The sequence below is a fragment of the Hyperolius riggenbachi genome, chromosome 1 (assembly GCF_040937935.1).
Source record: "Hyperolius riggenbachi isolate aHypRig1 chromosome 1, aHypRig1.pri, whole genome shotgun sequence".
Classification (NCBI taxonomy): Eukaryota; Metazoa; Chordata; class Amphibia; order Anura; family Hyperoliidae; genus Hyperolius; species Hyperolius riggenbachi.
The window spans coordinates 9,848,259-9,871,612 of NC_090646.1; the positions used below are offsets into that span (position 1 = coordinate 9,848,259).

The following is a 23,354-nucleotide window of genomic DNA, read 5'->3' on the forward strand; positions in this document are numbered from 1 at the left end:
TTTAAAGGCATACATTTTAAAAAGATGCCTGTTCAAAAAGGCACAGAATTGTGGTAGTAAAATATTTACCAATATAATGCTACATTTATATGGTAAAATTTTGGTAATATTTACCAATATTTTACTATGACCTGACCTCTCACTACTCTCACACAGAACCCTATGCTGGTGGTGTCTACCCTTAGCCCTAAAGAGAAACTCTGACCAAGAATTTAACTTTATCCCAATCAGTAGCTGATACCCCCTTTTACATGAGAAATCTATTCCTTTTCACAAACAGAGCATCAGGGGGCGCTGTATGACTGATATTGTGGTGAAACCCCTCCCACAAGAAACAAGAAAAGTACATACTCTTGGCAGTTTCCTGTCTGTGAACCTGGCTGCATTGTGGGAAATAGCTGTTTACAGCTGTCTCCAACTGCCAAAAACCATGCAGCAGCTACTTCACTTGCCAACAGTAAAATGTTCATTGGAGTTCCTCTTTAAAGAGAAACCGTAACCAAGAATTGAACTTCACCCCAATCAGTAGCTGATACCCCCTTTTACATGAGAAATCTATTCCTTTTCTCAAACTAATCATCCGAGGTCGCTGTATGGCTGATATTGTGGTGAGACCCCTCCCACAGGAAACTGTGAGGACCATGGTCCTGGTAGTCTCCTGTGTGTGAACCTTGTTGCATTGGGGGAAATAGCTGTTTACAGCTGTTTCCAACTGCCAAAAAAAGCAAGCAGCATTTCCTTCCATTGACATCACCTGCCAGGAGAATAAATGTCACCAAGTGAGAAATGTCAGAATATAAATCAGGGAGAGAAACGATTTTACAATGAGCAACCACTGACTAAATCATTTATACATCATTATTGTAATAATGAAACACTTTTTATTACACTATTTTCAATGGTGTTCCTCTTTAACATCCCCTCTGCTACCTAATTTTAACTCCAACCTTGTGGTGCTTAACCCCACCCCCACCCAACTACCCTTATTCTCTCACACCTAACACCTGCACCTGCTATAGTAGTGGACACCGGGGCTATACAGATTGTGGCTAGAAATAGCGGGCACTTCTGCTATTATAGCGGGGGCCCTTTTTAAGGGCCCTTTTTAACTGCTCGCTTCACAGGTTGCTTCTGGGATCCTCTTCCGCTCCTCCATGACAAAGATGGTGAATGCTAGAGACCCTGTGCTTTTCTGCCTGCCATTTGAGATTACCCCACTGAAGCTCAATAGGGTTTAGGTCTGGAGACATGCTTGGCCAGTCCAGCACCTTTACACTCAATATCTTTAGCAAGGCAGTGATCCTCCTGGAAGTGTTTTTGAGTTTGTTATTATGCTGGAATACTTACCTGTAGTCAGTTTCCAAAGAACAGGGAAGGCTCTGCTTCTGTATCTCACAATACATGTTGGCATTCATAGTTCAATGCTCCAAAACACCATACATTGTGTACCTAGCTTGGCTTCTACAAGGGGTTGTAACTCTGTATGGCCCTGATTTACCAACCTGCGGCAAAATAGTATATTATAATTTTGCCACTTACACGTTACATTTTTAAATAAAGATTGAAGACTTTTATCTGGTGCAGGTCTTTGGCAATACATATACAGCTCTGATAGACAATTTTACTACTGCACTAGGTAACCTGTATTTGACAGGGTTTTTGAGTAGCACTTGTAGGTAGTCTTTTTACTTGGTAAGCAAAGTCCATCTCCTGCAGATGTCACACCTCGATGAAGCAAACATCATTGTCACATGCATTAGTGGGAGGAGCTTACAATGGCTGCTCGTGGAAATTCCTTTGTACGAGTGTATTTTGTGCTATGCTGCTGGCTAAGCATTTTCTACAACTTTAACAGGCCAAGTATAAGGAAATATGCAGACCTCCTGGTGTTTATGCACCTTGTTGAATCAATTAATGCACATCCCGATATTCTTCCCAACACCACATTGGGTTATATTGTCTACAACACTTGTGGGAATCTCATGCATTCTTTACATGGTGCATTAAACATTTTATCTGGACCTGAACTGGAGGCTCCAAACTACGCTCACAGGGACCACGGAGAAGTCATCGGCTTTGTTGATGATTATAATGTGATGCCGGAAGTATTTGGGATGTACGGCTACACAACGGTAAGAAAAAAAAAAAGAGAATCCTACTAATATAATAAATGGGAAAGTTTGGATGTTTGAATATTTGTTACTCGATCACGCAACAATGACTGAACGGATTTGAATGAAATTTGGCACACACATAGTACATTACCTGGAATAAAGTATAGGTTACTTTTTATTCCCATAATCAAAAAGGGGGTGGAGACAAATACAAATTTCACTGGAAAATGTAAACTGCAGCCATTCTTACACTGGTAATGGCTGGGTTCTCCAACTTTGCACAGTTGGTCATTGGGTGACTGGGATTAATATTCAGAAAGGTGGGTGGAGCCTTTAAAAGCCAATCAAAATTCACCTATTTATTTTCAAGGGGAATATTTACATTGCTGCCATTCTTGCACTGTTAATGGCACAAGCCTCACACCAGGTACAGTTGATCATTGGGTGACTAGGGTTCAAATTAAGAAAGGAGGTGGAGCCACAAACAGCCAATCAGATTTGTTTCATTCCAATGCAAATTATTGATGCCAAACACCGCCAAAGCTTACAAACTTGGTAATTGAGTAATTGAGTAATTGTGTGTTAGGGTTAGGAAAAGTGGGCGCAGCGAAAACCAGCCAAATACATATTAAGGCAACGATGGGTCATAAGGGGGCGGAGACAAATACAAATTTCACTGAGAAAATGTAAACTGCAGCCATTCTTACACTGTTAATGGTAGGGTTCTCAAACTTTGCACAATTGGTCACTGGGTGACTAGGATTAATATTTAGAAAAGTTGGTGGAGCCTACAAAAGCTAATCAAAATTCACCTATTGATTTTCAAGGGGAATATGTAATTGCTACTATTCTTGCACTGTTAATGGCACAAGCCTTAAACCAGATACAGTTGATCATTGGGTGACTGGGCTTCAAATTCAGACAAAGGGGTGGAGCCACAAACGGCCAATCATACTTGTTTAATCTCAATGCAAATTATTGATGCCAAACACCGCAAAGCGCACAAACTTGGTTATTGAGTAATTGTGTGTTCGGTTTAGAAAAAGTAGGCAGAGCCAACACCAGCCAAATACATACCCGAACAATGCCAGGAAATCAGTGGGTGGAGAAAAATACAAATTTCATTGTGCAAATGTAAACTGCATCCATTCTTACACTATTAATGGTAGGGTTCTCAAACTTTGCACAGTTGGTCACTGGGTGACTGGGATTAATATTCAGAAAAGTGGGTGGAGCCTACAAAAGCCAATCAAAATCCACCTATTGATTTTGAAGGGGAATAGTTAACTGCTGCCATTCTTGCACTGTTAATGGCACAAGTCTCTTGCACTGTTTATCACCTGTACCTGGTACAGTTGGCCATTGGGTGATTGGGGTTCAAATTCAGAAAAGGGGTGGAGCCACATCCAATCAGATTTATTTTATTTCAATGCAAATTATTGATGCCAAAGACCGCAAAGCTCACACACTTGGTCATTGAGTAATTGAGTAATTGTTTGTTAGGGTTAGGAAAAGTGGGCAGAGCCAACACCGGCCAAATACATACCCGGGCAATGCCGGGCAACCAGCTAGTACAGAAATAATATAGAGCTAATACTATGGATGAGCGGTGGAGTATTACTACCTGGGGGGCAATTTACTGCAAATTCCTCTACTCTCCTCCGTATGGTCATTCTGCACAGCACTCTTCTTATGCCTTACCCTTCAGTTCCAGCAGTAATCATTGTCAAGGCTGATGTCATAAATGGTGTTGCTTGCTTATTTTTGCCAGAGTAATTTTCGCATTGAAAATGCCATCTTCGATTTTGAGAAAATATTTGTGAAAATACAGTTTTTTTTTTGCAAAATGGACAAAGTATCGTCATTTTTATTCTTAGCATAAGAAAAAAATTGAACAAACTTGATACAAAATGATTTTCGATGGCATTTTCTCTCAAAAGTCGAATTTAAAATTAGTGTTGTGAAAATGAACGCAAAAAGAACATCAGCATTTTGTATTTGTATTTTTTATGGTCATTTAAGGTGACCATACACTGGTGGATTTGCCATCAGATCGACCGACAGATAGATCCCTCTCTGATTGAATCTGATCAGAGAGGGATCGTATGGCTGCCTTTACTGCAAACAGATTGTGAACCGATTTCACTATGAAATCAATTCACAGTCTGTGAAGCTGCCGCAGCCAGTGCCCCCCCCCCCCCCCCCCGCATACATTACCTGATCCGGCCGGCGCAAGTCCCCCGGTCTCCGCTGTCTCTTCTCCGCTCTGGGGTCCAGAGCTACAGCTTCACTTTACTTCCTGCCAGGGAAAATTTAAACAGTGTAGGGTGCTCTACTGTTTAAACTTCCTTTCGGGACAGGAAGAAGTGAGGCCTGCCGGAGCCCAGCAGAGAAGCGACAGCGTAGAGAGCAGGGACACGTGGCGGCAGAACAGGTAATGTATTGCCTCTAGCGTCAGTCGTCGGACATTCAAACGCCGCTATCGACGCACTTCCGAACCGCCGGCGATTGAGCAAAATCTTTTGCACAGACGGATCGATGGGAACAATCGATTTCGGATGGAAATCGATCGTTCGGTCAGCGTTTGCGCAAAGATTTCACAGCAGATTCGATCACAGTGATCGAATCTGCTGTGAATCGGTGGGAAAATCATTAAGTGTATGGGCCCCTTAACAAGGATCTTGTCAGCCAATTCTAAGTTAGTCATTCTCTACTAGTGATGAGCTGAGCTGAAATTTAGTATACGCATAAATTCACACCATAATCTGCAACTATGTTGCAAAACGTAATTTGTAATTCTTGGCACACTCATAATTAATTTTTTCACAATGGTAATGATGCATTGTCATTTTGCAATAACTTATAATTTTGTGCATAATTTTGTGTTTACCCATGCTTTTGTAATTTGTGTAATTTATTGTAATAATGTGAAAATGTATCATATTCAGTTTTACTACTAATTATGATTAATTTTCAAGGAAGTAAAATAAATACCACGAAATTACAAAATGATGGTAAAATTGGTCGTAATTACATGAAACTGCGTATATTTACAAATTAGCTACTGCAAAAATAACCATAATTGTAAAAATAATCAAAATTATGAAAGTCATGTACCGTATATACTCATAATTACACAAAATGTCATTAATTTAATTCCATTTATGATTTTGCTATTACGAGCATATTTGTAATTATGAAAATTAAGCAGAATTACATGCAAGAAAAATTTACCATTATAACTATCACTCTCCTCAACCCTAAGGCTGCTTTCACAGTGGGACGTTACAGGCGCACGTTAGAGCAGCCTGTAACGCACCCCCACCGCACAGCAATGAAAAATCAATGGGCTGTTCACAGTGCCCACGTTGCGTTACATAGTAACGCCTCAAGTCAAGACAACGTACTGCATGCAGTACTTTATACGCGGCTAAGCTGCGTTAGACTGCTTGCACATGCTCAGTACGGGTGTTTTCTTTTATTTTAGGGCCGGAGAGGAGGCGGGAGAGGCCGCTATGTAGCCAGGCACATGGCTACTTGGCATTCACTGCACTTGCAGTGTTTATTCTTTGGAGCGGCCGATGATAGGCTGGCGGGACCACGTGATGCGGAAAGCTCTGCTCACGTGGTCTCCGCAGCGCCTCCGACAGAGCAGGCACACCAAGAGCTGCTTGTAACGCGGCTCTTGGTAGCGTCCTGCTCCAACACCACCAGGCGTTGTGTTAGGGGCACGTTATATATAACATCCCCTAAACGCAACGTCCTGGTGTGTAAGTAGCCTAAATAAGCTATAGCAAGGTGGGACTTGGGTCACTCTGTACCCAGCCTGTGATCGGCTAGTTATTGTAATGCAAAGTGACAAATGGAGGCCATACCAGAACATTGTGACAGATCGCCCTATATATTCTGCCCCTGTAATGCAATAAATAGAACATTCCTAAAACTGAGCTCTGTAATTGCTTATCTTGGGAAGTTTATTATTAAATATACAGCATATCCTTAAAGAGAACCCGAGGTGGATTTGAAGAATATTATCTGCATACAGAGGCTGGATCTGCCTATACAGCCCAGCCTCTGTTGCTATCCCAAACCCCCCTAAGGTCCCCCTGCACTCTGCAATCCCTCATAAATCACAGCCACGCTGCTGACAAACAGCTTGTCAGAGCTGGCTGTGTTTATCTCTATAGTGTCAGTCTGCTGCTCTCCCCGCCTCCTGCAGAACTCCAGTCCCCGCCTGCATCCCTTCCCTCCCTGCTGATTGGAGGAAAGGGACGGGGGCAGGGACTGGAGCTATGCAGGAGGCGGGGGAGCATCTGAGACTGACACTACAGATGTAAACACAGCCTCACAGCACGGCTGTGATTTATGAGGGATTGCAGAGTGCAGGGGGACCTTAGTGGGGTTTGGGATATCAACAGAGGCTGGGCTGTATAGGCAGATCCAGCCTCTGTATGCAGATAACATTCTTTAAACACACCTCGGGTTCTCTTTAATGGTGTACCACTTCACCAATCCAAACCATAAGTGAATACAAGGATATGTATCAGCAGAGACAAAAATATCAGGAAACCAGCAAAAAAGATGTGCTTTTTCTAATATTCCAAAAAAGTGCAAAATGATACAATAAGTAGAATAATTCTTCAATTCTCCTGGGGTAAACATTAGAGAATTAAACAAAACAAAAAAAGTATTTGGCTTGAGGACCTGTGTATGAAAGGAACACAATTATGCAATGAGTAAAAGTTTATCTCGGATCCACTTTAATAAATTAGAATAATATTTTAGAAAGATTAACTCCAATTATTCAGTTCAAAAAGGGAAACTACAATAATATGCAGCTTCATTAAACACTTGATCAAGATCAAGCATTCGTTTATTTTCGCGATCAAACATTAATAAAAGTGAAAATACACAGTACATCCTGGTTGATGCTTCACTACAGTCAGAACAGTGGGGTACTGGAGTCAATTGAGTAAACAATAGGATATGCAAGCATATAAAAAAATACATTCCTAAAATAATACAAAATAACCAGAGTGATAGCTGACAAACATCCAAATTCTCTGAAAATTGTGCATCAAAAATTAAGAAGAAAAATAATAATAATTAAAAAAAAAATCAATGTCTGGGATAACAAAGAGAGTGTCAAAGCTGGATACGTAGGAGTAAATGAGAACAATATGTAGAAATGAGCAAAGTTTCCCGTATTTTAGAAAAGTTATCAAAGTTGTCCTGGAAACAACTCGTAAGATATTCCTTCTGGCAAATGTAATTAAAGCGGACCCAAACCAAACATTTTTTTAATTAAAAATATTTAGTTGCAGCACTCTGACACATACAAAGATAAATAAACACTCCTTCAAGCCTATGAGCATTTCAGTGCATGCTTTTCACCCTTCTCTTTCCATAACTAGGGTTATACAGGTGGCAGCCATTAGCAATTCCTCCTTTGCTGGACACCATCTACTCCACCAGTCTGCCGGATTTTATCCCGGCAATATGAAAGGAAGGGAGGCGTTCCTCCAATAAAAGTAAAATATTTTATATTTGTCATCATGCAGCTGAAAAAAGGCTGCAATTTATTATTATAATTTAGAAAATAGATTTTATTTCTGAAATCTTGTATTTTTAATTTGGGTCCACTTCAATCTTGGCCACAGTTTGGTTCCAGACCCACGGCACCTCTGAAGGCTGGAACTGCTCACCTGCTATCTACACTAGGAGGGCGGAAACAGGAAGTGGGGTGGCCAGAAGCTAACGAGGGTGAGGTGAGTGTGGAGGCTGCATTATTGAAAGGCTCTTAATGGACAATGTTTTGCACATATTATTGCCTCAGACAAAGCTTGGTTGGGCCTTGTGAAACAGCTGGCAGGCCTTTTTTTTCCCTCACTGCTGTATGCTGCTATAACCCAACTATAATAAAGGGCTTTTATGTAGTGAAGCCAGGCTTTCTCCTCTTTTTGCTGCATTTGGTGATCAGATGAATATTCAGTGAATCTCAGCAGCAGGGATGCTCACTACAGAATAATCACAAGTAACCACAGTGGTTACTTGTGATTATTCCATGATAAGCATCCCTGGTCAGCAGCTGCAGTTTTTTTCAGAAAAGTCTCAAGGTCCATACTGTAAAAAAGGGACCCCTGTGGTCCCTAGAGTGGTGGGAATGTCACATACTGTAAAAAGGGACCCCTGTGGTCCCTAGAGTGGTGGGAATGTCACTGTGCACAGTAGGAATAATACAATTAGTGATGAGCAGAAATTACTCCTATGCATAATTACACATCGTAATTCACAATTATGCATTGTCATCGTAATGCAAAATTTTAGGAAAAAGCGTAATTCATTTTGTATGTAATAGTAAGCATTTGAAATTATGCATGAATTTACACGTCATTTATGCGTAATTTCGTATTGAATTTGGAGGTTATTGAACAGGAAAGCCCCCATACATGCTATTGCTACCACAATTGTAACAAATATTGACCACTTATTCAACCAGTACAGTATATCTACGTCATCCGTGGGCTCATCCAAGCCATGACCACATAGATATATGTTTTGTAGTGGTGGCTTCCTTGTGCCCGATCGAGCGATCTCCCGTGCACGCCCCCAGCATTTTAAGCTGCATTACTAATTGGTGTAAGGGGAAATAAGTCCCTTTAACCAATTAGCGCCCCCTCCCGCAGATGAACGATCACCACTGTAGCAAACATCGGTGATCCTTCATCTCTCCCCCTCTGTGCAGGGAATTTTAAAAAAGTATGTACAGCAAGCCTGGCTCGCCATTCCTTTGTCCAGTGATGATCCTGCAGCGGCAGCCTCTGTATTCCGCTTCACAGCCTCCTCCGCTCTGCCTCGTACATGAGTCCCCCCTTGGTGACGTCATCAAGCTGGGACTCATATACGGGGCAGAACGGAGGAGGTTGTGAAGCTGAATAAAGAGGCTGCCGCTGCAGGATCATCGCTGGACAAAGGAATGGCGAGCCAGGCTTGCTGCACATACTTTTCTTGTTTACAGATCTCTGCACAGAGGAGGAGGCTGATTAATAGGGGACCCCCTCCCCTAGGGTTTCGGGGCTTCTAATGTACAGTCCTGGGGGGATCCTAATTATGGGGGCACATTTGGCTAGCCATACTCCAGGGGGACCAGAAAAGTTACTGTGAGATGAGCTAACACAAGGGGCACATCCGGCTATCTATGTTTTGGGGAAGGGGCTTATAGCAGGGTTACATCTGGCTATCTATACATGGGCAGGGGCTGACCTAATACCAGGGGCACATCTGACTATACTAGGGGTCTGATATTGGGGGACACATATAGCTATAGAGGGGGGGGCTGATATTGGGGGACACATCTGACTATACTAGGGGTCTGATATTGGGGGACACATCTGGATATAGAGGGGGGGGCTGATATTGGGGGACACATCTGGCTATACGGGGGGGTTGATACTGAGGACACATCTGGCTATCTAATGGGGGGGGGGGGTAATACTGGTAGCATGTTTTTTATATATGGTGGCACTTTTTATTATTAACCACTTAAGCCCGAAGGGTTGAAATTTTTTTACATCCGAACAACTTTCACCCCCCATTCATTTGCCAATAACTTTATCACTACTCATCACAATTAATTGATCTATATCTTGTTTTTTCCGCCACCAATTAGGCTTTCTGTGGGTGGTATATTTTGCTAAGAGCCACTTTACTGTAAATGCATTTTAACAGGAAGAATAAGAAAAAAATGGAAAAAATTCATTATTTCTCAGTTTTCAGCCATTATAGTTTTAAAATAATACATGCCTCCATAATTAAAACTCACGTATTGTATTTGCCCATATGCCCCGGGTATTTCACCGTTAAAATTATGTCCCTATCACAATGTATGGCGACAATATTTTATTTGGAAATAAAGGTGCATTTTTTCCGTTTTGCGTCCATCACTGTTTAGAAGCCCATAATTTATTAAATCATATTGATATACTCCTTTGACATGCATATTTAAAAAGTTCAGACCCTTAGGTAACTATTTATGTTTTTTTTTTTTTTTTATTATTGTAATTTTTTTTTTTTTTTATTTAAACTTGTATGTGGGTATTTTTTGGTGTGGGAGGTAAACAGGGTTTTTTTTAATATATTTATATGTTTAATTTGAAATTTTTTTTTTCAGGTGTAATTTGCTATTTGGCCACAAGATGGCCAGAATCAAAAAGTCCTGGGAGCGATCGATCTCGCTCCCAGGCAGAAGAAAGGAGCCCAGAGCTCAGAAAAGCCACAGCATCTGAAGAGACGCTGTCGGCTTTTCTCCGGGGGGGGTCCGATCAGCGAAAGGGATTTATAATCCCTTTTACTGATCGGTGGGCTAGCGGCCAACAGCGGGGGCGCGCACGGGGGGGCCCGCGGGAGCGCGCGCGACCCGCGGGAGTGCGCGCAGCCCAACTGGACGAGAAATCTCGTCCAGTTGGGCTTAAGTGGTTAAACTAGAATTATAAAGAAATAATGTATTTTTGTTTTTGTTTCCCTCTTTTTCCCATTAAACTGCATAGAAAACAAAATGTTTCATAGGACAAAATACCCCCCAATGAAAGTCTAATTTGTCCTGAAAAAAAACATATCTAGATCGTTTAGGTGTCATAAGTGAAGATAAAGTTACGCCTGATTAAATAGGGACACAGCTAAAACGTCAAAACCGCTCTGGTCCCTAAGGGGGAAGCAAGGTGTGGATGCGAAGTGGTTAAGGCGAATAGTGGGTACACATTAAAATACTTGTTTTTGAGAAAAATGATTTTAAAAATAACAAAGAAAAACTGTCACTGAAAAACATTTTTTTTTTGCATTTATAAAATTGATTTTCTCAAAAACAACAAGGTCTTTTTGAAAAAAAAGTTTTTGTTTTTTTTTACGTGTACCCGCTATTCTACTTAACATAAGTAGAATTTTGGTAACAATAGCATATAGGGGGGCTTTGCTATTCACCATCAAAATCAGCACAAAATTACGCAATAATTACACGTACATACATGCATAATAACAAACGATTTTACAAAATCAATTGAATTAACAATTTGTAATTACGCATAAGTGTAATAGCGAAGATGTACACGAAATTTCACGTAATCGTAATTAGCTAAATACTATCACCATTCATCACTGAGTACGATCTTCACTTGAACTCCATGTGCAGGTCCAGGTGCTGGTCCCAACCACATTCACTAGTTCTGTACAGATACCACAAAATGACGGCACCGAGGTAGCCAGGGTGCCATGTGCCCGGCTTCTGGGTACTATGATCTCCAGTGATCTCAGCTGGAAGCCCAACATCACTGCCACCCAACGGAAAGCCCAGCAGAGACTCTTCTTCCTCCGCCAGCTGAGAAAGTTTGGCATGACTCAAGAAATCCTAACCAGCTTCTACACCACCACCATCGAGTCAATCCTCTGCCCCTCCATCTTGGTCTGGCATGCTGGGGCCACCGCCAGTGACAAGGACAAACTTCAGAGGGTCATCAGGTCAGCGGAGAGGATTGTTGGCTGCCCCCTCGCCTCTCTTGACCTGCTACACAACAACAGACTGAAATCCAGGGCTCTGAGGATTGCAAATGATCCCTCTCACCCAGGCCACCGCTACTTCAGCCTGCTGCCATTGGGCTGGAGGCTTCGGGCCATCTCCACAAAGACCACGAGACACAGGAACTCCTTCTTCCCCTCGGCGGTCAGCCTCCTCAACTCCCTCCACATACTTCCAGCAGTGCAAGCCCCGACGAGCTGCGGGGCAGTATAGTGCAATGCAAATTACAGAGCAACGCATAGTGGAATGCAACAAAATATAATGCTATCTTGTGCCTACGGCTCGCTTCTATCTATGTCTCTATCTTCTCTCTGAACCTGATGTATGTATTGTGCCAAAAACAATTCCGGGCATGACCCAGTCATGCTTGGCGAAATAAAGTTTTTCTGATTCTGAAAATAAATTCTATCACAGTGACAGCAGTAATATTATTTCTGTATGTGCCGTAGATCAGCTATGAAGCAAGACATTCTCTCTCAAGAGATAACAACATTTATAAATCTTTTTTTAACACTGGGCCAAATGATCACTTCAGATTGGAAGCCATTATTTTCTGCCTGAAACACTTCCATTGGAATTGGGTTGGAATCTTTATATCATTCGTTGACACAACGGAGTATGATTCAGTAGAACTGACAAGAGAGTTGGCCAGAAATGGGATCTGCGTTGAGTATGTTTTGTCACTAACGAATGACCCTATACTAAATGCGCTTCAATTTCTGGATGAAATTAAGGAAATTCAGAAATACACGTCCAAGGTGGCAATAGCGTGGGGGAGATTTGAGTTCGAAGCTCCAGCATTGTCAATGATGCCAGGCATAGAAAACATTACATTTATTCTCCCTGAAACATTTATAGATGTTTCAATGTTTGTATCGGTATCTTCAGAGACTATTAACTGTAGTTTGGTCTTCGTTATGGAGGAGAGAGAGATTCCTGGCATAAAGGAGATGTTTCGTAATGTCAACAAAGTCAATAACCCCGGAGATCCTTTACTTGAGGACATCTACTTTTATTTTGGCTGTAATAATACAAATGTGGAAAAGAAAAAATATTTCCAACGCCTGGACGATGAAGAAAATGTCGAGACTGAGCACTGCCCTGACACTTTATCTCCATTAACTACTAGGCTGTTTGATGTTAATTATAATTATGGCAGTTTCTACTCTATCTACCTTGCAGTGTATTCTCTGGTGTATGCCGTGCAGGAGATGCAGAGGGTGGAGGGATCCAGAGGTCATGGCTACAGAGGGACGGTAAGTTGTAGAGCTGGGATAGTTGTGACCAAGACTGTCTACTTAAAGAGACACTGAAGCAAAAAAAAAATAAATGATATAATGATTTGTATGTGCAGTACAGCTAAGAAATAAAACATTAGGAGCAGAGACATAAGTATAATATTGTTTCCAGTACATGAAGAGTTAAGCAACTCCAGTTGTTATCTATGCAAAAGAGCCATTGAGCTCCACGACTTTCAAAGTCGCAGAGAGCTCTGTCTTCTGAAGCTTGTTATCTCAACTGTCAGTCGCTGTATTTTCTTTTTCTCTGCAGAGCACAGGTCAAAAGTTCATTACCCTGCTCTGTAAAAACATTTAGAATGCTGAGTAGTGTGTAAACTTCAAATATTAGAGAATGATGCAATGTTATAAAACAAACACTATATAACTGAAAATAAAAATATGGGAATGTTTTCTTTGCTACTAATGTTCTAGTAATTATCCGTACTACACAACCAATTCATTATATCATATTTTTTTTTCCACTTCAGTGTCTCTTTAACACGTACTACTTTACTCAAAAGCCATTTACAAGTCTCATTTTCTCACACTCCATATAGACAAAAATAGAACATTTCAGTTCCCTACCTTTTTGAATTTGTTTCCCTTTTTGAAATTCACAAATAGCCTTAAGGGCTCGTTTCCACCATAGCGAATCCGCATGCGGCGCCGACATGCGGATTCGCTTGGTACATTGAAGTGGCCGGGGCTGTTTCCATATGTGCGGCGTGCGGGAGCGATTTGGCGGCGGGCCAAATCTGCACGACGGGACCCACCGAATTCGCCTGCGTCGGGAATCCGTGCGAATCGCCGCTAATGTATTTAATAGGAAAAACGCATGCGTTTTTTACATGCGTTTTTACCCGCGATTCGCGTGCAATTTCGCACCTTTTTCAATGTTATTTTGCCCTGGCAGTGTCATGGTTTATTTCGCATGGCACCCTGCCATGTGAAATCGCACGCGAAATCGCGGGTAAAAACGCATCCGCATGTGTTTTTACAAGCGTCGGGATGCCGGCGAAATCGCGTCGCAACAGTGGAAACGAGCCCTAACTGACAAAGAGCTTAGGCTCCTTACACCAGTTATCAGGAGGTAGCACTTGATTAGGCACTCATGTTCTAACCTGTTGTTGCATGTCAGCCCAGGACAAGGTTCTTTAGCACTAGAGGTGGAGATTCCAAAGTATCCCCCTCCTTCCAACTGTACCCATCTTAGTATAGATAGCAAACGTGCCCCCAGTATAGCCAGATGTGCTCATATACAATATATGGCAGCCCCCCTCCCCAGTATAATACTCAGATGTGTCTCCAATCCCCCCCTTCCCCAGTATAGTAGCCAGATGCGCCCCCTGTAGTTTAATAGGCTAGATTGCTTCTAGCTTGTTCTTTATATTTAGGCTAGATCATACAATTGAATCGGAGTATTTTTTATCTTAACTTTTGCTCGCCTAACATGTCCATGATTTTATTGGGTTAATACTTTGTGGTTTATGGTGAATTTGTATAAGCCCATTGAACTCAGCTAATATCAACTCCTGTGAGTTTTATATGAATCAAAAAAACACTATAGTCTGCTAGCCGTGATCGCAGCTAGCAGGCTGATCAAGGAGTCGAGCTCCATGAACCGTGAAGGAACGACCGCGCATGCGCGTGTGCGTTCCCTGCTAAACTCCAGCTCCAGGACTTGCCGTAAATCGGTGTTTGGCGGTCCTGGGGCTGCTGCCGCAGTCACGCCCATCGGCGTGACGTGGTTGTTAGGTAGTTAAACCCCCCTAGTGACCAAGATATTTTTTACAAAATAGGCCACTGCAGCTTTAAGGGCTCGCTGCAGGGCCGTACAACTAAGCAAACAAGTCATTCAAATCCATGCCCCCCCCCCCTCCCCATTGCCTTAGATCACAGCGCTGTACAGTGTTATTAGTTTTGCTGTCTAACAGTCTCCTAGCGGCGATCGCAGCTGGGAGACTGATGGCAGAGCGGAGTTCCATCATTCATGTGGAGATGCGCGCGCAATCTTCTTAAAACCCCACCCCAGGACTTCATGCTAATTGGCATGGAGTGGTCCTGGGGCCGCCACCCTGCTCACGCCGATTGGCATTGAGCTGTCATTAGGCAGCTAATCACGGTGCTGTTACAGTCCGTAAAATGGACGCAGTCTGCATTTTGTTGCAGATGGCCGCTAGTAGGAAAGGAGCATAAGGCTTTTTTGGAGCCGATGACACCACATGGCTCATGAAACAACCCTGTAAAGGTTTTTCCCTAATACAAAAAAATGTATTACGATGAAATATGGGGTTCTTGGCAAGGGGCAAGGTAGCAGCTTTTGCCCACTGCTGATGGTCATCTAGTTTTTTTTTTTTTTCTCAGTAAGATTTGTTGGGGGTTAGCATTTTTCAAGGCTTTTAGACTCTCTCCAGGCCCTAGTAAACTCTGCCTAATATTGCCTTGTGGAGAATCCAGCTTTGTAAAGACATCGGAAAAGGTAAGAGCATGCTGAGGGTAGCATGTCACCATCGCTTTACGTGGAGAAACCATGGGGAGCACCCACCTTCTACCTTTTTTCTTTTTATTAAAAGTTGCAGAAGTACTTGATAAAAACTCTTTACATGGAGCACAGCGGGGAACACATAACGTACAGCAAGGATGGAGAGCTGTCTGTACGGCTGAGCTTATCAAGCTGCATGATGCACAATGCCTCAGGTGGCCAAACATTTACAAGAAGAATTGCTGGAACTTTCACTGAAACTTCAACAGGAGGAAAGACTTTCTCCATTAATCCTGAAGAAATATCCTGGAAAAGGGGCAAAGTAAGATGTTTCCTAAGTTACTGTTTTACAAGGCCGGGTCTAGAATTTGTGCTGCCTGAGGCAAAGCCCCCCCCCCGCCCTGCCCCTGATTGAAAATGATCGCACAGCAGCCCGACAATTTGCACCACACTTTATAGCTGCAGTGTAACCAAAGAAAAGAAATACACTGCAGGTAGGTAGCAAGGTATAGGTGCCCCCTGTATAGGTCAGCCAGGTGTAGTTGCCCCCAGTAAAGGTAGTCAGTGTAGTTGCCCCCAGTATAGGTTAGCCAGGTAGGTATCCCCAGTAGGTCGTCAGTAAAGTTGCCCCCCAGTATAGGTAGCCAGTATAGTTGCCCCCAAGCCTGGTATAGGTAGCCAGTATAGTTGTCCACAGGCCCAGTATAGGTAGCAAGTATAGTTGTCCCCAGGCCCAGTATAGGTAGCGAGTTTAGTTTCTCCCAGGCACAGTATAGGTGGCCAGTTTAGTTGCCCACCCAGGCCGAGAATAGGTAGTCAGTATAGTGGCCCCCAGGCCAATAATAGGTAGTCAGTATAGTGGCCCCCAGGCCAAGTATAGGTAGTCAGTATAGTGGCCCCCAGGCACGGTATAGGTAGTCAGTATAGTTGCCCCCAGGCCCAGTATAGGTAGCCAGTTTAGTTTCCCCCAGGCCCAGTATAGGTAGTCAGTATAGTGGCCCCAGGCCCAGTATCGGTAGCCAGTTTAGTTACCCCCAGGCCCAGTATAGGTAGCCAGTTTAGTTGCCCCCAGGCCGAGAATAGGTAGTCAGTATAGTGGCCCCCAGGCCAAGTATAGGTAGTCAGTATAGTGGCCCCCAGGCATGGTGTTAGCTTGATTTCATCGGAGGCAGCTAAAAGATGACTTAGCAGATATCAGATCTGCAACCCAGGTTAAATTTCTCCCCAGTCCAAGTGAACACTCTCTCTCCAGCTGGGAGGCACAGACCACAAACACTCAAGTTGGTGGAACAGCATCTGAAGTCTTTATTTACAACTGAATCTTATATACACACTGATGATGGGGGAAAACAAGATTGAACCGGAGTGACCATGTGAATTATTTGAGACAATAGTACAGACAGCTTAGACAATAGGGTTTGTTTCTCTGTACACACTGGCAGAGGTAGACTTTGTTACATGTGTTAATTTTCAATACCCCAGGTCAGTCTAAATCTTCAGATCTCTGTTTAAGAGCTTTTATGGTAATATACCAAGTGGGTATTCAAATACAGGTTTGTCTCCTGTATGGCACAATAATGTGTTTCTGGCCAGACAGAAGACAAAATGAAAATTTGATGTGCTGTATATCTTTTAATATCAGGGTGGTTCAAGCAGCACATTAATAAAACCTTTCACATGATATAAGTAGTCAGTATAGTTGCCCCCAGGCCCAGTATAGGTAGCCAGTTTAGTTATCCCCAGGCCCAGTATAGGTAGCCAGTTTACTTGCCCCCAGGCCCAGTATAGGTAGCCAGTTTAGTTGCCCCCAGGCACAGTATAGGTAGCCAGTTTAGTTGCCCCCAGGCAAAGTATAGGTAGTCAGTATAGTGGCCCCCAGGCCCAGTATAGGTAACCAGTGTAGTTGCCCCCAGGCCCAGTATAGGTAGCCAGTTTAGTTGCCCCCAGGCACAGTATAGGTAGTCAGTATAGTGGCCCCAGGCCCAATATAGGTAGCCAGTTTAGTGGCCCCAGGCACAGTAAAGGTAGCTAGTTTAGTTGCCCCCAGGCCCAGTATAGGTAGCCAATTTAGTTGCCCTCAGGTCGAGTATAGAGGTAGTCAGTATAGTTACCCCCAGGCCCAGTATAGAGGTAGTCAATATAGTTACCCCCAGGCCCAGTATAGGTAGCCAGTTTAGTTGCCCCCAGGCCCAGAATAGGTAGTCAGTATAGTGCAGCATTTTTGAGGTTTTTTGAGGTGTTCCTGCCTCAATATAAAGTATAGGAAAGTGGAAAATCGCTCTGAAAAATGCTAGATCAGAGCGGTTTTCTAGGCGTTTTTGTTGCAGAAGCTGTTCAGTAATAGCTTTACTGTAACAAAATATGATATCTGCTACACAAAAACGCTCCAAAAAACACTAGGCATGATGTCTAGAATCACTCTGAAATCTGCTTCAAAAATCTCTAGCATTTTGCGGATCTGCTAGAGGTTTTTGGTGTGCACAGGGCCTTACTCAGTTTTCAGGTACCTAATTAGCTTCCCCAGTCTCAGATCCTGTACCTTGCATGATAAGTCCTGGGGCAGCTGAAGTAGATGTATATTGAGTGTTCTATTTAAGTGGGGGCTTGGTTACTGGATGAAATGTGTGTTGGGGATTGGGGTATAGAGCCCTTTCACACTTAGGTGATTAGCGGGCGATTCCTGCTAATTGCTAAAGCGCTAGTGCTTAATCAGTGGCAGTGTTCTCACTGCCACGATTGGCGTCAATCGCGGGTGTTCCGCGATTAACGCCAATCGCAAATGCGTAGCATGCAGCATCTTTTCGCGATTCAGGAGCAATCGTGGTACAGTGCTATTAAAGCGCTGACCACGATCGCGGAAGTGTAAACGGGGGTTTTACCACACCAATTGCGGTAAAATCACTGCTCAAAGAGGTAGCGCTAAGCGCTGCCGTTTTGTGATTTTAAGTGAGAACGGGCCAATAGCGTTTGAAGGGAAGCTGGTGATTGCCTGGAACCTTCCAGTGAGTAAGAAACAGTAGATGTATTGATTTTTAATTTTTCACCACCTTCTGAGTGTTGTTTTTAAAAATGCTTAGTACATCAAATGAAGTTTATAAAGTAGTAACTGATCTCATTCAATTAACCCGATTGACTCTGAGGGAACCTTAAAGGAATGCTGTAATGGTTGGGTGGGGGAAAAATTGTTGAACTTACCTCAGTTACCTGGGGCTTCTAATGGTTCCCCGCAGACATCCTGTGCCCATGCCGCCAGTCACCGATGCTCCAGTCCTCGCCGACGGTTAACTTCCGGAATTTGCAACTTTAAAGTTGTGAACCCACTGCTGCAGTGCAGCCGCGGGCTTGCTCATGCTGATGTCATCAGGAATGTACTGTGCAGGTGCAGCACAGTCTGTGCCGGCACAGTACTTTCCCGATGACGTCAGCAGGAGCGAGGACGCGGCCACGCAAGTGCAGGCACAGTGGGTTTACAACTTTAACTTTAAAGTCCTAACTTCCAGGAGTGAATCAGACCGGAGGATCAGTGAGTGGCTGCACAGGCACAGGATGTCTGCGGGGGACCATTAGAAGCCCCAGGAAAGTTCAACTCCCCTCCCCCCCCCCCCCCCCCCCACACACACACACACAGACTTTACAGCATTCCTTTAAGTATTTTTTGGCGCAAAAGACATATCTGTGGTACCAATTATATTGACTTTATATTATTTTAGATCTATTTTTCAGCTAAAGCCCAGTTTAAAATATGAAAATGTAACTTCCAGCTTTAACATGTTTAACGTTCATTTTAAAAGGTTAAATGACAATAATGACAATAAACAAAGCAAAAATGATCAGAAAATCGTTATGCATTCCCTTTCAGGTCCCAATATCTCGATGCAATGACAGATGTCCTCCGGGGTCCAGAGTAGCTCCTGGTAATCGTCTCGAAGTCTGCTGCTACGAGTGTTTACCCTGTGCTGAGGGAGAAATGTCCAACGTCACAGGTGAGAGATTGATAGGCAAATATTCATCTTATTGATACTATTGCGCTTTAAAACTGGAATTCTGAGTAAGGAGGTTAAAATATATTCAATATGTCCACACCTGTAATATCCCCTCTCCTTGAATGAGAACTGAACTTTTAGGCTACTTTCCCACCAAGACGTTGCGTTTTAGGGGACGTTATGGTCGCATAACGTGCCCCCAACGCAACGCATGGTGATGTTGAAGTTGGACGTCAGATCGAGCTGCGTTATGCAGCTCTCAAAGCAGCTGCTCCAGGTTAGTGATAGGAAGTCCGGATCTTTTTAAGGATTCGGATCATTTGAATCGGATCATTGAAAAGATCCAGATCTTTGAACCAAATCATTTGAATCATTTTACTAGGGAAGCAGACTGGGTGAAATGACTAGCAGGACACGCCTTTCCCTGCACTGTACATTCTGTATGTTCCTGTTTCTTCCAGACAGACATCCACTGTGAACCGAATCTTTCATTGTGATGATCCGGATGATTCGACTCACAAAAAAGATCTGGATCAAATGAACGATTCGTTCATGATCCGGACAACACTACAGTCCCACCAGGAGTCTCCACAGTGCAGTGAATTTTAATTAGCCATGTGGCTGGCCGGAGGAGGGGGGGAGACCTCCTCCTCCAACATTACTGAGCATGTGCAAACAGTCTAACGTGGCTTAGCCCAGTATAACGTACAGCATGCTGCACTTTGTTTAAACGTGCTGCGTTACTATGTAACACAACGTGTGCACTGTGAACAGCCCATTGATTTTACAGTGCTGTGAGTCAGGCTGCGTTACTGGCTGCTGTAACGTGGGACTTTAACGCCCCACTGTGAAACCAGCCTTAAGGTTTTCTTCACAACTTTAAAAGATGCCCCTTTAGGATCTGAAGCACATTTGTGAATAGCTTGTGAGTAATATAATCAAATATCCACCACAGCACTATTTATAAAAAGTGATAACAACTCTTTATTGTAATAAATCATATAGCATGAAATAATGGATCTCTCACCTATTGGCACTTATCCTCCTCCAAATCTAATGCCACCACTTACATACAAGCCTGACTCACACGGTCACTGCAGTGAGTAGGGGCATTGTTCCCTGAATGGGACACAGTTTAGGGTCAAAAAATTCCACCCAAAAGCTTGAGCATGTATGTATTAGAGATGGCCCAAACTTGCGAACTTTCGCGAACCGCAATAGACTTCAATGGGGAGGCGAACTTTGAAAATTAGAAACATCTATGCTGGCCACAAAAGTGATGGAAAAAAAGTTTCAAGGGGTCTAACATCTGAGTTTTTGCATGGATGAGTGGGATACATGCCAAAAGTCCTGGGGAAAAATCTGGATTTGACGCAAAGCAGCGTTTTAAGGGCAGAAATCACATTGAATGCTAAATTGGAGGCCTAAAGTGCTTTAAAACATCTTGCATGTGTATACATCAATCAGGTAGTATAATTAGAGTACTGCTTCATGCTGACACACCAAACTCACTGTGTAACGCACCGCAAACAGCTGTTTGCGTAGTGACGGCCGTGCTGGACTGGTGCGCACCGTGGCCAGAGTGTAGGCCGTGGCAGTTTTCCAGCCCATATGGTTGCCGGGCTGTGGTAGCTAAATGACAGAACAACAGTGACTGTCCAGCTGGCATCCATCTGAAAATGGCGCCTCTGAATAATGGTGCACAGTGTTGCCGCTAATCCGTTTGCCGCTTATCGCTATTTAACGTTAAAGCCTTATTGTTATTTCGCGTTAAAGCCTTATTGTTATTTAGCGTTAAAGCCTTATTGTTATTTAGCGTTAAAGCCTTATTGTTATTTAGCGTTAACACACAGAACCCTCTCTGTACCTATCCCTAACCCCTAAACCCCGCGGTGGGGGATCAGTGAATAATGGCGCACAGTGCCTATGCATAGAAATGGCGCCGCATTAAAAAGATACGCTTATCGCTATTTATCGTTAGTACTGCATAATAATGGCGCCCAGGGAAAAAAGAAAAAAAACGGCACACACTAACGTTATTTATCAATAGTGGCACACACTAACGTTATTTATCAATAGTGGCACACACTAACGTTATTTATCAATAGTGGCACACACTAACGTTATTTATCAATAGTGGCACACACTAACGTTATTTATCAATAGCGCCCTACATAAGCCAAACTGCAGAAGTTATTTAACTGCAAAATGATGAATGGATTTAATGTAACACTGTCTAGGTTAGGGTTAGGCACCACCAGGGGGGTCTTAGGGTTAGGCACCACCAGGGGGGTGGTTAGGGTTAGGCACCACCAGGGGGGTGGTTAGGGTTAGGCACCACCAGGGGGGTGGTTAGGGTTAGGCACCACCAGGGGGGGGTTAGGGTTAGGCACCACCAGAGGGGTGGTTAGGGTTAGGCACCACCAGGGGGGGTTAGGGTTAGGCACCACCAGGGGGTTTAGGGGTTAGGGATAGGTACAGAGAGGGTTCTGTGTGTTAACGCTAAATAACAATAAGGCTTTAACGCTAAATAACAATAAGGCTTTAACGCTAAATAACAATAAGGCTTTAGCGTTAAATAGCGATAAGCGGCAAACGGATTAGCGGCAACACTGTGCGCCATTATTCACAGGCGCCATTTTCAGATGGATGCCCCTGGTGGTGCCTAACCCTAACCCCCCCTGGTGGTGCCTAACCCTAACCACCCCTGGTGGTGCCTAACCCTAACCACCCCTCTGGTGGTGCCTAACCCTAACCCCCCCCTGGTGGTGCCTAACCCTAACCACCCCCCTGGTGGTGCCTAACCCTAACCACCCCCCTGGTGGTGCCTAACCCTAACCACCCCCCTGGTGGTGCCTAACCCTAACCACCCCCCTGGTGGTGCCTAACCCTAAGACCCCCCTGGTGGTGCCTAACCCTAACCTTGACAGTGTTACATTAAATCCATTCATCATTTTGCAGTTAAATAACTTCTGCAGTTTGGCTTATGTAGGGCGCTATTGATAAATAACGTTAGTGTGTGCCACTATTGATAAATAACGTTAGTGTGTGCCACTATTGATAAATAACGTTAGTGTGTGCCACTATTGATAAATAACGTTAGTGTGTGCCGTTTTTCTTCTTTTTTCCCTGGGCGCCATTATTATGCAGTACTAACGATAAATAGCGATAAGCGTATCTTTTTAATGCGGCGCCATTTCTATGCATAGGCACTGTGCGCCATTATTCACTGATCCCGTCCAGCTGATCGAATTTGGTCTGTCCACAAAAAAGCAATGACCTCATTATCTTGAGTGTGCCCCCTCCCCCCCCCCCCGAGACACTCATATAGCCAGCGGTCATTGCTTCATTGTGATACACAAGCACCTTCACCGCGGCAAGGTAATGATCACGAAGGGAGGATGGGCACATGTACATGCCTTTTGTTTTGTTGTTGCAGCTGCAGTGCAGCCAGAAAAATTAGGCGGCATGTACACGCACCAGAAAAATTATTATTATTTTTGTTAGCGGCCGCTGCTAGCAGCAGCCTTACAATTCAGGAATCTGCCTTGAGTCCTGCACCCTGTTGGTGGTGGCGGAGAAGGCAGTCAAGCGGCCTGCAGGCAGAGATGCTGTGTGGGGACCGACTTAGTCTTGGGGCAGGCAGTCACATGGCGTGCAGGCAGAGATGCTGTGTGTGGGGACTGACTTAGTCTTTGGGCCTGACTGTGCTTTGCAGACCAGGCATCCATGGTCAGATGGACCCTTGACCCAACACTGTGTGCCAGAGATGTCACCACTTGCCTTTTAACATCACAGTACAGTTTAGGTATCGCCTTTTTTGAGAAATAATTGCGGCCTGGTATCTTCCACTGCGGTGTGTGGCTTTGCTTTTGTGTGCTGCTTAGTTAGGTAGTTGTCCCTACACGAATCTTGGTTTTTCCACGG

The 23,354-nt window shown here is 43.6% G+C and overlaps 1 protein-coding gene across 1 annotated transcript in view; it reads left to right on the plus strand.

Annotated features, from left to right (window-relative positions):
• The first annotated feature begins 1,775 nt into the window (after window positions 1–1,775).
• Window positions 1,776–23,354, plus strand: part of LOC137544545 (vomeronasal type-2 receptor 26-like) — a 35,237-nt gene continuing 13,658 nt past the window's right edge. Inside the window, exons 1-5 of the mRNA XM_068265949.1 lie at window positions 1,776–2,132; window positions 7,775–7,882; window positions 12,132–12,938; window positions 15,536–15,766; window positions 19,304–19,427. Coding sequence (XP_068122050.1) covers window positions 1,776–2,132; window positions 7,775–7,882; window positions 12,132–12,938; window positions 15,536–15,766; window positions 19,304–19,427 — 1,627 coding nt within the window. The remainder of the gene's footprint in view (window positions 2,133–7,774; window positions 7,883–12,131; window positions 12,939–15,535; window positions 15,767–19,303; window positions 19,428–23,354) is intronic.